The following is a 17,170-nucleotide window of genomic DNA, read 5'->3' as shown; positions in this document are numbered from 1 at the left end:
ATCCTATCCAACTTTCCAGTTCTGGTGTAGCCACAATGCAGCCCTGTGGTAAGGGAACACATGTTCCCATACCTTGAAGACTCCCCAGTGACAGCCCCACTACCACAAAACGCAGCACATGCCCCACTGGCACAACTGCACCAGCACAGGAAAATTGGATAGGATTTGGCCTTACTCACATCTAGTTCTGACACATTTCTAGGCATTTTTGTTCATTTTCTCTTGGGAAGTATATTAAGTGGCACCAGACAGAGCATTTTGTGTTATCAGGACATCAAGGTCCTTCCCCTTCACCAGGGAACATTTGAACTCTGATACAGTATTCAACATGATCCCTGTCCTTTTCCCACAGGGGCATATTTAAATAGCTGATTTGTTAGCTTTTAACACCCATGGTTACCTTCCCTTTTTCCCCAATATATTTGAAGGAAGATAAAGCCAACCTATGAAGCAGAGAACTCTTGTTGGGATTGAGAACAAGAGGATCAGTACAGGTAGTAAAGCACAGCAGTATTTCCAATGATGTTTGCCCCACCCAAGGTTGTGGTGTGTGGGGAAGCAGAAAACACACAGGATCATACGAGGACCCAAGAATACAGTCTTCCAGAGATGTGTGGTGAGTGGGGAGGCAGGTGAGGCACAGCTTCCCTCCTGGAGTCCTTTGAAAAGTGCCGCTGCTGTTGTGAGGTGCCCAAGCAACACAACCCATATGCAGTGAGGCAAGTGAGGCAGAGCCTCCACACTGGAGTCCTTCAAAAAGCACACCGTGTGAGGTGCCCAAGCACCCACAACCCATGCACCACAACTCGTTTTTTTCTTCACTGCAGGGGGCTGTCAAGCACCTGGGTAAGCCGCTCTCAACATATGGCAGATGAGCTGTATTAGGTTTTGTGAGTTCCAAATTGTGGAAGATTGCACAGACGAGGGGTGGGTGGGGAGGCAGAGCCTCCCCAGCAGAGTCCAGTGAAAAGCGCCACCACCGCGTGAGGCGCCCAAGCACCCACAACCCACATGCAGAGCAAGGAGAGAAGGTGCGCAGAGCATGTGGATTATGGGTGCTTGGGCAGGCGGTGGTGCTTTTCAAAGGACTCTGCTGGGGAGGCTCTGCCTCACCTGCCTTCCCACTCACTGCATGTCCCTGCAGTCTTCCACAACTTGGGACCCACAAAGCCTAATACAGCTGATCAGCCAAATGTCGAGGGTGGCTTATTCAGGCGCTAGACAGGCCCCTATTTTAACAGCCCCCTCCAATGAAGTAAAAAAATAAGAGGTGTATAGAAACCCCCTGTAGGGGGGACCCATAACATACAGCCCCATCGTATGCCTGTCTACTCAGAAGTAAGTCCCACTGTAGTCAATGGAACCTACTCCCAGGAAAGTGTGGCTAGGACTGCAGCCTGAGAGCCCCATCTCTGCATGTCTACTCCGAAGTCAGTCCCATCAGAGTCAATGGGGCTTACTCCCAGGAAAGTGTGGAGAGGACGGGGCTGATAGACCGTGGGCCCAGTGCTCTCCACACTTTCTAGGGAGTAAGCCCCATTGACTAAACGGGACTGGACTAAACGGAGTCGACCTGCATTGGCTTGGCTGTGCGCGCGCCTGCCCTGCAGTGACAGCCCCAGAGCCGCTCCGAGGTGCGGCTGCCCGGCAGCCCTGCCCCATTTAAAGGGCCGGGAGTTTAAAGGGGGCGGATTGATTTTCTCTCCCCAGCCCCGGGCTCCAGCAATATGCCGAGGAGGTTCCGTGAGGCACGTATCCCTCCGCGCGGCATGTCGGCCTGCCGCGGTGTTCCTCCGCGGCGGAGAGAGGTGTGGAGAGACTGCGGAGGACGGGCCGTGTCGGGTGAGCCGCTAAGGTAAGAAGAGCCTCTCGGTCTCCCTCCGCCGTGGCAAAGAGGTCCTGGCTCGGCGTGTCCCTCCGCCCGCCTCGGAGCGCCCAAGCGGGTGGCGCTTCTTGAGGCCGCTGAGGCAGGAGTGGGGAGCAGAGAGCTCGTGCGCGGGGACGCTTCTCCGCCTGCAGCAGCGCGGGGCGCCCTCCGCAGAGCCGCCGAGGATGCGTGGTTGCGCCGCGGGGTCGCCGTGAGGGGCCAGGGACTCTTTCTCGCGGGCCCGCGGAGGGATCCGCAGGCAGTCCGCGCCGGTCGTCCTTCGCGCCGCCATCTTGGATTTTAATCCGCCATTTTTCCCTTTGGAATTATTATTATTTTTTATGATTATTTTTCCGCCCCGGCCGGGACTGCGCGGCGGCGGGGCGGCCCGGGACTGCGCGGAGGGGCCCGGCGCCCCGGCGGCAGGAGGTGAGCCTCGCGCACAGCGGGGCTGGGCTGGGCTGGGCAGGCACGGCGGCGGGCCCGCTCCTTCCGGGGGGGCGGGGGGAGCGGCGCCCCTCGGGCTGGGCCGGGGTAGAGCGGGTGGGGTGGGGGGTCCCCCGCGAGCGCTGTCTCGGGGTCCCTCGAGGGCAGGGCGCCTCATGGAGGGTGGGAGGGGTGCTGCTGTCTCCCTTCCCCTCCCCCTCCCCGACGCCCAGGACAAAGCTGAGGGAGGGGAAGGGAAGGGGCTGTTGCTAGGAGGAAAGCTCCCTCTGAGGACGGGGAGCGGTGCTCGGAAGAGGAGGCGGCCTGGCTGCGGTGTGTCAGTCTGCAGGCAGGGACTGTTCTCTCTGTGTGTGTAGAGATAGTATAACCAGAGATGTGTTCTGTGTGTGTGAGTGAGGGGGGTAGCGTAGCCAGAGATGTGTTCTGTGTGTGTGGAGGGGGTATTATAACCAGAGATGTGTTCGGGGTGGGGGGGTGGGGTGGGGATAATATAGCTAGAGATGTGTTCTTTGTGTGTGTGTGTGTGTGTGTGTGTCTTGTGGGGTGGTAGTATAGCTAGAGATGTGTTCTTTGTGTGTGTGTGTGTCTTGTGGGGTGGTAGTATAGCCAGAGATGTGTGGTGTGTGTGTGTGTGGGGGGGGCTAGTATAACCAGATACGTGTTCTTTGTGTGTATGTGTGTGTGGGGTGGTAGTATAGCCAGAGATGCATTCTTGTGTGTGTGTGTGTGTGTGTGTGTGTGTGTGTGAGAGAGAGAGAGAGTGGGGATAGTATATAACCAGAGATGTGTTCTTTGTGTGTGTGTTGTGTAGTGTATTGGGGGATAGTATAGCCAGAACTGGGCAGCCAGCCCTCTCCCTCTGACAGGCTGCCTCTTAGTGGGATCTGACGCTGGCTGCCTTTATGTCTGCCTGGCCTCCTCCTGTTCCCTTTCCAAGAGCCCCTTCAGCGGCCTTTCTGAGGCCTCTGTGGAGCTTCACAGACCTCACTCCTGGAGGTGTTTTCAAGTGGCTCTATGGGGCGGGGTGGGGGAAAGGATGTGTCCCATCGCCCAGCGTGCACCAAGGCCCATTCGGCTGCACTGAGAGCCTAATCCTGTGCATGTCTACTCAGAAGTAAATTCCATTATAGTCAGTGGGGCTTACTCCCAGGTAAGCATGGATGGAATTACAACCCTAGGCTTCTGAGGAGCTGAGGAGAGAGGCGCTGAACCACTCGTGACAGTGACATGCGCAAGGCACACAGACTGGGTTGGTGGGTGGCAGTGACAGCTGGCCTCTTCCTGTGGCCCTTCCGGATTCTAAAGGGATCTTCTGAGGCGAGGCTGGCAGAGGCACGAGGGCACGTTAAGGAGGATGCATTCGTTTCTGGCTGTTCCTGGTTTTTGCCAGGATGCTTGCACACGAATCTATGATGGGAATGGGGTAGGGCTGCTTTCAGTGGAGATGTTGGGAATCTTCTTGCTCCCAGCCTCCAAAGAAGACAAGCTGCCTGCAGGGGGCAGCGCGGACTCAGGAAGAAGTCAGAAGATAGACTAGGTCTCTTTTTCTGACCCAGACAGCTGAGCAACTGAAGAAGTGTGCTGCTGTCAGTTGTCAGGATACAAGGTCTGGCTTGGCTTTGCAACAGGGGCACTCTCAGAGCTGTGAACTGTCACTTTTGTTCAGCTGGGAAACTTTTGTACATCTGCAGCTTTTCTACAAGGGACTCCTGATAGCTAAGGAATGAGATTTTTCCCATTGTGAAGTGTTATGAATGCATATCTTGTTACGTAGTCTTTATTAGGGCACCACTTTTTTCCCTGCTTACAAAATGCTTGTATCAAAGAGTATCTTCAAAGAGAGAAATGTTCCTGTTCTATTGACAGAAGTAGATGGACGCATCAGCAGAAGATTGGTGGATTGATTACTGGGGTGAAAAATCTGGAAAATGTGATGGGAAACAGTGAAGTGAAACTGAGGGGAGTGGGCAAATTCTGAGCTCTAGATAGTTGGGGGGAAAATGACACACAGGATGTTTGGTTTATGTGAGTTATTTTCAGACAGTATTCCCAATATGGCCTGGCATTTCTCGGAAAGTAGTACTGTAATGGGTTATCCAACCATTGCTGATGTTCTTCTACCTATTCCTGTAGCTATTGAGTGTGCATTCAGTCCCCCAGAATGCTTTGGAATTCTGTGGCAGATATTTCTGCATTGGCTTGTGTTCCTAGAACAGTGGTTCTCACACACTTTGCATCCACTTTTTAGAATGAGAATCTTTCAAGACCCACTGAAAGTGATGTCATCACTGGAAGTGACATCTTCAAGCAGGAAAATTTTTTCACAATCCTAGGCTGCAATCCTACCCACACTTATCCAGGAGTAAATCCCATTTATTATCATTGTTAAAAGAATATATCTAGTAGCTTGTTGAAAATGCAGGTCTGTAACATTTTCCCAGATGCAGTCATGGTAGATACATTGAAAATATTTAAATGAATGGGGACCCACCTGAAATTGGCTTGCGACTCACTTATTGATTCCCAATACACAGTTTGAGAAATACTGTCCTAGAATATAGAAAATTTGAAAACCATTGGTATGAACATAAAACTTAATTCTTATAAATAGCCAATGAGCTGATAAATCTGTGTCAGGACTGAACTGCAAGCTCTAGATGAAGCTTTGTATACTGAAATCCCCCCCCCCCCCCAAAACAAAGAAATACTCCAGGGCAGTGGTTCTCAAACTATGGGACTGGAACCCATCAGTGGGTCATGACCCAATTTTTGGTGGTTTGTGAAATTGATGGCAGATTAGCCCAGGTGTGTCAAGGGTTAAGCAAGCTGCTGCTTGGGGGGCACTACTGCCCAATCACCATTATAGCCACACCCCCTAGCAATCAGGCAGCAGCCTCTAGGACCCTTAAAAAGTTAGAGAGCCCCTGCTCCAGGGCATTGAAAACTGTCCTGTCAGCAAGAAAATTAGGCTAGAATCCTTCTTCCTGTAATGCAAGTGTTATTTATGCTGGAAGTGTTTTATTAGTATTTTATTATGTAGAATCCCACTTGCAGACTGAAGTAATATAGTCCAGGCTCAGTTAGACCTGCCTTTTCGGCCCTAGACCTTAAGATGTATAGACTCACAAATAGATCAGGTGATACATTTTATTAGACTTAATAGGTATGTGTATAGTTTTTTGAATGAAAACATATGCAGCTGAAGTAGCCTGCCACAAATTAGCAATACTACTATTTTGCAGTTCACACTGTTGACTTTAGATATTGAATTCCTTTACATATTGGAGTTTATCTCAGTAACTTAAAGCATATAACTATACTTTGTGTTCACCTTTATTTGAACAGGTGTCTAGTTTGTGGTGTATAGTAACAGATTTATATTTTGTATTTGTTTTTATACCTATCCATTGAAACCTTAGGTAACAGTTCTGTGCAAGTTTAAATTAAGCACTCGTATAGTGTGTGGCCTTAGAAATGTTGTTGTCTCTCAGTGAACTGAAGAATTTTTTCCTGAGACAAATGAGTTCTAACCTGTGCTTTGACTTTATAGATGATAAAATCTATAAAATTCCAAAGAGGTTGAAATTTGGGCAAGACAGAGGTGTTAGGAGTTCTGTGATCCATGTTCTGGATTGCCACCCAGTTCTGGATGGGGTTACACTCTCCTTGAAGCACAGATTTGATCTTTGGAAGTGCACCTGGATTTCTAGGCATCAAGTTGTGATCCTGGATGCTTTTGCCCAGACGGCATGCCAGCCTTTCTTGGATCAGTCAGACCTGACTATGGAGGCCATGAACTAGTTGCATCATGCTTGGATTACTGTGACACACTCTATATGGGATTGCTCTTGAAAACCATTTAGAAACTTCAACTGGTGTACAGTGCTACTGCAAGGTTGTTGGCCAGTATGAAGAGCATAGCATTCTTTTGCTTTATCAGCTATATCGGTTGCTGGACTATTTCTGGGTGCAATTCAGGGTGCTAGTTTTAATATTTTACCAATGTTAGATTGCTTATTTTAAATGACTTGGGCCCAGAGTACTTCAGGGTCTGCACCTGTAATGAAACTGTCTGCCCCCTGAGATCATCTGAGAGGAGTTTGTTGCACGTTTTGCCCTGCACTAGCAGGAGTAAGTTCAGTGGTGACACATGAGAGGGCTTTCTTTGCAATGGAACCTAGGTTATGGAACTGTTTGCCCCTGAATGTAAGGCTGGCTTTATCACTTCCATTGTTATGACACAAACTGTTGGCACATATATTTCTGTTCTTTTTAGCCTTTGAGGCCTAAGTGTCATATTCATCTGTTCAGTCTCCTCTTAGTTAATGCTGTCTCCTTTTTTCTTTCTGGAGCTGTGTTTTTCTTTATGTTAATTATTGATTTTTAAAATTGTGTGTATTGTGTTTCCTTAAGCACTTCCTTTGCAGAACAGGAAAGGTGGGACACAAGTCTCTTAAATAAGTAAAATGTCATGAGACTTTTAAAAAATACAATAAAATGAACAGCAAAACCCAGTTACTAGTTATGTTTAAATCTGTGTAAAACTCTGTGGTGGGGATGTTTTTATTTCAATATTTTATTATTAATAATAAATATTATTTATTATATTTTAAAATATTTTAAAAATAAGTTGTCCATGTTGTAGTACAGTTGTGCATTGCTTGGCGACAGGGATGCGGACCTGCTGTTGCCTGTTGCCAAGCGAGGCTTGACATTATGTGAAGCCTTCAAAGATGAGGGAAGTCGTGCTCCCCTAGCCTCTGGAAGCTTTTCTGAGCCTCTACAAAGCTCAGAATGTCTGTTTCGGGTGAAAACATGTGACTTCCGGTTTCCCGGAAAACGGTCATATCACTGCCTTTGCCATCACCCTGCCCTTTAAGGGGGCAGAGACAGTGTCTGTTGGGGCACTGTGATGCCTAGTTCAGGAACCTTTGGGGTAAGGGAAGATGGGTTCTCGTTCTCCAGGGTTGGCAAACCTTTGAACGTTGGGGCTCCTGGACCGTTAACAATTGTGTAGAGCAGTGGTTCTCACACATTTAGCACCGGGACCCACTTTTTAGAATGAGAATGTCAGGATCCACTGGAAGTTATGTCATGACCGTAAGTGACATCATCAAGCAGGAACATTTTTCACAATCCTAGTCGGCAATTCTACCCACACTTACCCAAGAGTAAGTCCTATTGTCTATCATTGTTAAAAGAATATACATAGTAGCTTGTTAAAAGTACAGGTCTGGAACATTTCCCCTAATGTAGTCACATACCATGGTAGCATCAAGTCTAATATATTAAAAATAAAATATGGAAATGAATGGGGACCCACCTGAAATTGGCTCGTGACCCACCCAAACTGTGGACCCGGACCCACAGTTTGAGAAACACTGGTGTAGAGGACAGAATTTCAGCAGGTGCAACTTGTCATCTATGAGATGACAAGCTGCACCTGCTGAAATTTCCTCTACTACACAATTGTTAACGATCCAGGAGCTCTAAAGTTAAAAAGTTGACCACCCGGCCTTACCCCATGTACAGCCCCAGCTGACCCAGTGGGTCCATTTGGATCTGTGCCAGCTCTTTAGCTGGCACAGAACTAAGGAGACCTGTACTGGTCTCTGTGGCATAGGAGGGGGTATAGGATTTGGCAGCAACTTCTGATGCTGTTCCTGCCCCCTCCGCCAGGCCCAACCCTTCCCTCCGACTTGCCTGCCCCTTGTCCTGAAAAGCTACCCCAACTTACCACTGGGTGGTTTTCACCTGTTTTCTGCTGGCATGGAGACCCAGTGCCAACTGCTGCTGGTGATCTGTGACATGCACTCTCTTACAGCACCTTCACGACAGTCATTGCTAGGGCACCCTGCGGGCCATATGAGCTGCATAGGATCGGGCTGTTAGTTTCATTCCATAAGTTATACTTATTATCACTACTTTTCACATTAACATTACTTCAGTTATGATGATAGAATTAATGAATGCTCGATTTTAGTGCTAGGTGATGTTTTTGGCTTACAGAACAATGCTGTGTATGTTTATTCAGAAGCAAATTTCATTGTGTTCAGTGGGGCTTATTCCCAAGTAAGTGTGCTCATGATTGTGGCCTCAGTTTTACAAAGAACTGTAGTCCTTACACCAAACGGTATTTGTTGTTTTAAAAATTGTTCTGTTACTGTAGTAGATTAATATAAATTAATCTTATTAAGCAAGATTTTCTATATTCTAGGTCTTGAGTTTCTATATTTGAAGAATGTGATCCTGTGACTTTACTTCTTGCAATTGTCAGAAAAAGCAGTGGAATTGTAGGAATGGCCCTTTTTTGTTTGACATCTAATTTATGAATAGGTAGGTTTTATCTATTACTGTGATTTCTGTCTAGTTGCAAGCATAAAGGCATTTACTTTTTTATAGTTCTGATATTCCTAGTCTGTACTATTAAACAAATGGACACCTTGATTTTTACACTCTTTGATAGCACAGTATTGAACATGTCAAAGGAGCACTCCTGTGCTTTATGTGAAGCAGGTTGGGGCAAATTCAGTCTGCTCTTTTGTCTGCCAGTTGCAATCTCATTAAAACTGACTATTACACAGGTAGACCTTTACTCAGGTGGACCATTACTCAGGTGTATAGAGTTCCACTGATGTAGCTGACTGCATTGTGACTAACTGTCTTGTAGCACAAATCATTTATGCCAGTCTCTCCTCCAAAGTTTTCTTTGCCTTGTTATGGTTTAAGGCTGTAATCCTGTGCACACTGACTTGGGAGTAAGTCCCACTGAATCAAGGAGACTTAATTTCTGAGTAGACATGCATAGGATTGGGCTGCAAGAGTGGCTAACTATCCACCCATACTGCTATGTCCTTTTCTAATGTGATATTGGTACCACACTCTTGTTACCACTTTGTATCAGTGTAGTAGTCTTTGTGCAGCCTGCCAACTTTACCACTTTCCTTGCAGGTTGACAGCAACTGTTACCCTGCACATGCCCAATCTCGTCTGATCTTGGAAGCTAAGCAGGGTCAGGCCTGGTTAGTACTTGGATGGGAGACCGCCTGGGAATACTGGGTGCTGTAGGCTTATACCATAGTCTTTCGAGACTGAAGGTTGCCAACCATTTGCAGGTTGTAGGGTTGACTTAACATGAAGAGGGAAGCATATTTATAGTATATTGATTTATCTTCAGCCTGAGTTAAGTTCATCTGATCCAGTTTTAAGGTTGAATCAAAGAGATGGACAGCCCAATCCTATGGCTGCTGCCGTATTCCACAGAGCCAGAGCGCTCAACAGAGTCTCCTCCAGGTAAGGGAACATCGGCTCCCTTACCCGTGTAGAACACCACTGGCCCCAATGGGTCTTCTCAGATCTGCGCTTGCTCTTGAGCTTGGGCTCCATGGCTCCAGACGGGCATAGGATTTGGCAGCAGCTTCTGCCATCCCCACAAACCTCCCTGGCCCAGTCTGCCCACCTGTATGTTGTCAGTGATTCTGTTGGTTAGTGGTGCTGTATCTTACCAGAATTTTCTACATAATGAGGAAGTGAAATATTTTTAGTTGATTAGACTTTCAGAATTTCAGTATTTTTAATTGCCAGCATTTATATTGTCTCTGAAATCCTGCATACAAATACTCAGATACCTGCATGGCTTGCACTGTGCCCTTCCTCATCAAGCACTGATGATAACTCAGCATGCCATATTATGTGCTGCTCATACTGTTAATTCTTCCAAGTTCAGCATAACTTTTCCAAACAGTATGAGCTTTTGGGACTCCTCTCTTCTGTGCAATTTAAACCCTTTAACAGGGTTTTCAGGTGTTAATTGTTGTATTCTGAGAAGCAATCAAGAACAGGAGATATGGCTGTTATTGCTTCTGCTGACTGACTCTTGGGCTGGAAGAAGCTGTAACTTGTTCCTTTTTTTCTGTTTGCTCCCCAGAGCTTGGGGGTGATTGGGAAGAGAGGTTCATGTATATGCACCCTCCCAAAAGGAGAGGCAAGTAGGCAGATGCCCCTGATCACGCTCTTACAGGCTCTCCTAACCCAGGAACTGGTGAAGACCACAGTACACTGATGGTTCAGCATCAGATGCTTTCAAACCAATGACTGTACCATGTTAACAAGTAGTCAGGTGGCAATGCCAAAGAGCAGTGAGCTGGAGAAGCCCCTGAAAGATGGGATTGTTTACTGCTTACTACCTACTAGATGTAACTATATCCATAAAAGCCTGTAGCCTTCAGCAGTAATTACTTTGGCTTTGGATTGGACTTTTTGACAGTTGGTCCTGAGTGTCTCGGACATGCCTGATTCCTTCTGCCCTAAATCTTGGCATTGATCCTGCCACCAAAACCTGCAGGTAGTGGTAAATAGAGATCACCAACAACTCACTTTGCAGCCTCTCACAGATTAAGACTTGAGCCCAAATTTATGTTCCAGGTGAGACTCCCTTCTTCTTACCTGTGACTTCAGAGCGTTTAATCCACCCTACTAAGAAATATGGCAAGGAACATGATCATGCGCAGGACAAGGGAGTATGATCACATCTGTTGTGCACTTAGCACTAGCAAATTCTGCCCCCCCTTAACAAAAATATGATTGGTTAAAGTGCAGTTACATTGTTCATGGATCTATTCTTAAAGTGAATCACTATCCTGTTTAATTTGGTTTGATATTGTTTATGGTACTAATCTAGTGCATCAGGAAGTTTGCCTCAAAAACTATTATTCTGGATGACTTCAAGAGAGATGGCTAACTTTTAAAATAGTAAAACTTTTCAATTTCCAAGCCCTCACACAAGTGTCACATGTTAACTAGAATAACATGGATGAATATTGTGAATTTGGTCATATTGGGGTGGGCTTGCTTTCTATATCATACTATCACTCTCGGTATTAAAACCTGAAACCAGTTTTGAGGCTCATAGTAGTTGACAGCTTGAGATATGAAGAAGAAAAAGAATGCAGTCTTGTGAGGTGATATGACAAATCTTTTATGCTTTTATATTTAAAAGCTGAGATTTACTTCACTTTGGTTGTACAAAATACTTTGTTATCAGTTATTGTGGTTCAGTTATTCTAGGCTTTGTGGTTGACCATTTCAGAATTTAATGCAGTAAGTCTGTGATCTTTTAATGATAAAAACACAGTAAATAACTCTAGCAACTTAAAATGTTATAGTGGTATTGAAAGATGTGCACTGAAGTTCCTGCAATAATTTGTATAAGTCATATTGTGCATAGGATTTACAGTTACAGGTGGGGCCTCGGTATCTGCAAGGAATCCTTGGACTCCTCACTGACAACGAAAATTCCAGATAATCAAATTCATTATTTTTTGCCCCTTTTTCCCTTTGAACGGGACTGGAGCTGTGCTCTGGGCCCCTCTGGAAGCCCACAGAGGTGGTGTGCGTCTACCTGCCTAGGCCATTCTGAAGCCCGCAGAGGCTTCCTTTGCAGGCTTCAGAAAGCGCTCTGGTCCCCTTTGGGGTGGAGCCAGGTCTGGCTCAATGCGGGACTAGAGCACCCGGATTGAGCCATATCTGTGGATGAAAAATCTGCTCATAAACAGGTTTCACCTGTATGTGTAAACATTGTATTATACACAGAAGGGATTTTTGAGCACTTGGAAATAGCTAGGAATTTAGGGTTCTGGTAAACCCAAAAACGAAGAGATTGAAGGGAGGGGTTAAGCTAGGCAGGCGTAGGGCACTAGGCATGCTGCCTCCTCCTACTTCTTACACCCTTCTCATTCCAGTTGTACCTCTGTTTCTGCCTCCAGAACTGCATCTGCCCCTTTGCTCACCCTGCTGGGGAATTGCTGTTTGGGGAGGCTCAACCAGCAACCTGGTATGCTATGTCCACTTCTTCCTGCAATAAGTGCCAGAGGACAAGATGGTTACAGAAGGGAAGTTTAAGCATTTGGTAGCAAGGGAGATTCAGTTTCTCTGAGTTTTCCCCCTCTGTTGCCAGAAGACTTCTTGCTTATGTTATTCTGTAAATTACCATAAACATTGATGGCTTTATGTGACAATGAAAAAGGAGATGGAGGAAGAAGCGGATGATAGAGAATTCAGGAAATATAAGATTATTATTGTATGTTTCTACAGAGAAGTGAGGCCTAGGTATAACAGCTTTGGAGCACCTTAAAGCAGAAGCAAATTGGACACTGGACAAACGTAACAGATCTCTGGTACCAGATGCTGTTGATATTCTTTAAATACCTCAACAATTAGTGCATAAGGAGGTAGTGCTGTCCTTTTATGCACCATCATAAATAACATTTTGTCATGTAGCTACAGTTCCACAAAACCAGTCCTAAGCTTTCCAGTGATTACCATTGTGAACTGCAGGCAAACTTTTTTTTTTTCCAGAGCATTGGAAGCAGTTTGGAAGAGTGATTGTTATGTGTATTCTTTTTTCCCCTGTTTCAGCACTTGTTTACCAAAACCATGTTTTTGCATTGTTTGTTCTGTTTCTGGTTAATGCTGGTCTTGAAATTAAAATCATTTTAAGTCCACCCACATTTTTTAAAAACCCTTTTGTTTTCTTTACAGCAATGTTAGCTTCTGTTTTTGTTTTCTGTTTTTTGCTATTTTTACAGCTGGCAAAAAATAAGATGTTTGAATACCTCTGACTGCAACAACTTGCTGCTCCATCTCTGATACTGATGTATCTCAGATTTATTTGTAATTATTGTTTGAATAAAAACTTTAAAATTTCATAAGTATACCAAGCAGTTCAATGGTTATGTGCTACACTATACATAATACATTTTATGTTCATAAAGGGTTAAGAGCTGATAAGAAAATTAAACATTGCATGCATTTTAATCCCCCCCCCCCAGCAATTTCCATTGGGATTCTAGGAAAAAACGTGTTTTCTGCAGTTTCAGATTTTCTGTAAATTTAACATCTGTAGTCCAATTCACGAATGTTTTTCTTGTGTGCAGAAGAATGTAGAATGCATTCTTGCACACAACTGAGGATAGGATTGAGTCTATCGATGTTGAGAACCTCCTCTCAACACAGACATGTGCCTTTGCTCATGGCTTCCAAGCAAGGGTAGGAGAAGAAGCCTTTGATCAATTTCTGCTCCTAGCTGCACTCACTCCTATTAGGCTGAGGAAGTATTGTGCGAGGTGACAAGATGTGCATGAATTCCTCCTGTAATTGTACGTATATATATGCTGTTTTTTTGTGTTTCACAGAGTGAAACTTGGTGAAGCAGGTTTTCATTTGACTGCTACAAGTGCCTAATACTTACAGTAGTAAAGGTTATTATTTTAGTGCCTTTATGTATAAAAATACAAAATAGTTTTATTGAAAATGTTGCTTGACTATTAATATACCTGAACTATTTCATAGAGCATATGGTATGTTTTTCCTCTTACTGAGTTTTTGAACTGGGTTCTATTTGTGTTTTGTTCCACTAGGAAGTTGAATTAAAATTGACTCCATAAAGCCTTTGGAAGAAGGACTAAATGCAACGGGGGCAGATTGCCTGTGGGAATGAAGTGGTTGGGAGAATCCAAGAACATGGTGGTGAATGGCCGCAGAACTGGAAGCAGGTTATCCAATGATCACCTTCAGAACCAGTCCAAATTAGAACACCCTGGAAAGGAAAACCCAAAGACTGGCAAAAATGGAGTTGAGAGACGATCAAGCAGATGTATGTATATGTTAATGTGAAGGAACTATCTCGCTTTATGATTTGTCAAATTTCTGATTTTCCTGTGGAATATCACTATGTGCATTTTTAATTTCATGAAGGCTGTATTTGTGGATTATATTATATCTGTAAATATTTACATTGTTTTGCATTAATAAGATCCTTTATATCATGACAGATCAATGTAGAAATTCATTGATTCTTATTTATAAATAAACCTAAGACCCAATGAAAACATAATGTGGATTGTTTGATGCTCTTCTGTATGAATTATGTTAAAATTGTGTCTGATGCCTAACGTCCAGTGGTAATGAATTTAGTTTTCTACATATTTGTGATGTGTCCCAGAAAAGCAAGTGTTGATGGTGAAGTCTGCAGCTATGAAACTCAAGGGGGCTATGTATTATTTATTTACTTCATTTATACCCTGCCTTTCTTCCCGAAGGGACCCAATGTACCATGGATTTAAGTGGGCTGTAGATTGTAGTTGTGTTCATGGGAGCCATTGTAACAATATTATGCTTATTGATTTAATTCCTATTTTACTGTGATCTTGGATATTGGTAAAAACAATTAAAATTGGGATTAACAACCCTAATTTATTTGAAATATAGAGCCACTTCAAATTTAATGTTCTCCATTTTTACTTACTCCTAACTTCATGGCATGTGGAATGCTGCCCCCTGGTGCTTGAGACTAGTGAACACCAGCTTTCTTCTCAGTGGTACCATAGAAGTGGGCAGGAATTGTTCTGCAATTGTATGGTGAACTCCACCTGCTCTCCAACTCTCTGGTGTGAAAGGAAAGCTTGGGTGGTTTGGTTGCTGTGTTGACAAAGCATTCAGAGCACTATGTCAGCACAGGGTAGAGCTAGCAAGCCTATGACACTCTTTTCAGCTCTTGAAGATGGAGAGAGTACTAGCGGTTCTTGGCCACAGTATCCAGAGTGCCTAGTTGGCACAGGGTTGACCAGCAGGAGCCTTACTGAGATACTGGAAATTGTGATGGAGGAGACTTCAGCTGCAGTGCTTGCAGTTCCCTTCCACCCTTTCTAGGAGGAGGGGGAGCTTCCAAATCCCCTGCTTGTCTGAGGCTGGACATAACAGTATCTTGGTGATGCAGTGTGCCAAGCTCTCTGCCTCCCATTACCTTGGGAAAAGGAGTTGTGGGTCTTTTGTGGCCCTTGCTTGGCAAAGACTCTTGGGGGAGAGCAGACAATCCCAGTTTTTTGGTGACCACAGCTAATAAAAAACCATTGTCTTCTACCCACCCTGCTACATCATATTCATAATTCTTGTCTTTGTCCAACAGTGAAGGGAGAAAAGGGTGCCTTGTGTTTTGTGCTACCAACACACCTTTTCACTTTTAGAGATTTTTGGTGATTGCCTGATCATGTTATGAAGGATCATACCTGTAGTATCATTCACTTTGCATCAAGTGGCTCCAAGGAAGAGTATTTTGCTATCTTTATGTACATACAGTGTAGGAAAGTGGTCTGTTTGAAGCTACCTCCCTTATGAGGGAAGACTACGGTGTTTGGGGCCCTTCAGTCTAGAAAAAAGCGCCTGACATAATTATGTATAAAATTATGGATAGAGGGATGTTCTTTTTCCTCTCACATAACACTAGTAGCAGGGTATGCCCACTAAAATTGAATGACAGGAGAGTTAGAACAGACAAAACTTCTTTACTCGGCATATAATTTGTGGAACTCTACCATACCTGTGGTTATAACACCTGGTCTAGATACCTTTAAAAGGAGGTTGGACAGATTTCTGGAAGAAAAGTCCATCATAGGTTACAAGCTATGAAGGGTATACGCAACCTCCTGGTTTTAGAAGTAGGATACTTCAGAATGCCAAATGCAAGGGAGTGGGAACAGGATATCTTGTTTGCTCCCTGAGGCCTCTGGTGGACCACTGTGCAATATAGGAAGCTGGAATTAATGGGCCTTGGGTCTGATCCAGCACGGCTCTTCTTAGATCTGCATCTTTCTATTGGCAGAGCAGTCTTTTTATGTTTAAGCAAAATTATATTTCATTTGATGCTACATTTATGAGAGGACAAATTTGGCTTCCTGAGGTTCTTTTTCTTATTCAAATAAGTGGTACAGAGTGCAACCACTTGTGGCACTTATGTTCCTCCTCCTCATAACACATCATCTTTTGCAACTTCTGAGACTGCAAAGGGAGAGGTGCCAGTGTCTCAATATGTGCTGTCATGCTATGTGAGCAGTGAATGTGATGATCTTCCTTTTTTCTAGTATCAGACCTGCTCCTGAGGCTGGAAAGAACAATGTAAATTGGTTTTGACAATATGTTGGCAGCCTTGTCAAAAGCAACCCATACCTATTAATGCAAGTACTCTACTTGTATAATTTTTCTTTTTCAGTTAACAGAAGTCATAAACCTCTCTGAGATTGCAGCTTCTTTATTCCACTGTTGACATGAATAGACCAGTTGCATGAAAATCTGTTTAACTCAAGGTGGTCACCAACTTACCATTTAGATCAAACTGCAACAGAAGCCTATGGCAGGCAGAGCTTCATTATAGAAGCTTCATGCTGTGCTTCTTATTATATTGCTTCTAAAAGGAAGCATTACTACTGTTAACACTAGAAAGGAGAATGGGAGAGACATGACTCATCCTCAGAGGATTTGCTGGGAAGTAGTTTTTGCATCTAACCAGGCAGGTGACTAATTGTAAGACTTGGATAAATTGTATCTTGAAAATAGTTGAACAGTATCTACAAAACTCTCACTAACCAACAGGACTCTTGGTTGACTTTCTGGTTGTCAGGTTACAGAGCCGTTGTCGGTCTCCAACCTTTTGTTCCCTTAACTCAGGAGTGCCCAAACCCCGGCCCTGGGACTCCCAATCCATGCCTCTCAATGAGCCTCTGGCCCTCTGGAGACTTGCTGGAGCCTGTGCTGGCCCAACGCAACTGCTCTCAGCATGAGAGCAACTGTTCAACCTCTTGCATGATCTGTAGGACCAGGGCAGCCTCCACTGCTTGCTGTTTCACATCTGTGATGCAGCAGCAGCAGCAAAAGAAAGGCCGGCCTTGCTTTGTGCAAGGCCTTTTATAGGTCTTGAGTTATTGCAAGACCTTCATTCATTCATATGTTCCATCTCTAATATATACATTTATTTAAATTTATTCAAATTTGAAATGCAAATTAATTCTTTTTTTCTTGGCCCCC

The 17,170-nt window shown here is 44.6% G+C and overlaps 1 protein-coding gene and 1 pseudogene across 3 annotated transcripts in view; both read left to right on the top strand.

Moving 5' to 3' along the window:
- The first annotated feature begins 1,804 nt into the window (after positions 1 to 1,804).
- KMT5B (lysine methyltransferase 5B) overlaps positions 1,805 to 17,170 on the top strand; it is a 36,054-nt gene continuing 20,688 nt past the window's right edge. The window contains exons 1-3 of one of the 3 annotated variants that reach the window (XM_066611082.1): positions 1,916 to 2,296; positions 8,532 to 8,650; positions 13,732 to 13,967. In XM_066611082.1, the coding sequence (XP_066467179.1) occupies positions 13,808 to 13,967 (160 nt within the window). In that variant the 5' untranslated portion in view covers positions 1,916 to 2,296; positions 8,532 to 8,650; positions 13,732 to 13,807. Of the gene's footprint in view, positions 1,856 to 1,915; positions 2,297 to 8,531; positions 8,651 to 13,731; positions 13,968 to 17,170 lie in introns of those variants that run through there. The other 2 variants (XM_066611093.1, XM_066611089.1) reach the window with 2 other exon arrangements.
- Positions 9,266 to 9,385, top strand: LOC136637880 (5S ribosomal RNA; annotated as a pseudogene).

Source organism: Tiliqua scincoides, chromosome 1, assembly GCF_035046505.1.
Source record: "Tiliqua scincoides isolate rTilSci1 chromosome 1, rTilSci1.hap2, whole genome shotgun sequence".
NCBI classification, from domain to species: domain Eukaryota; kingdom Metazoa; phylum Chordata; class Lepidosauria; order Squamata; family Scincidae; genus Tiliqua; species Tiliqua scincoides.
Note: the sequence above shows the minus strand (reverse complement) of the source record. Positions and strands in the feature narration are given on the sequence as shown.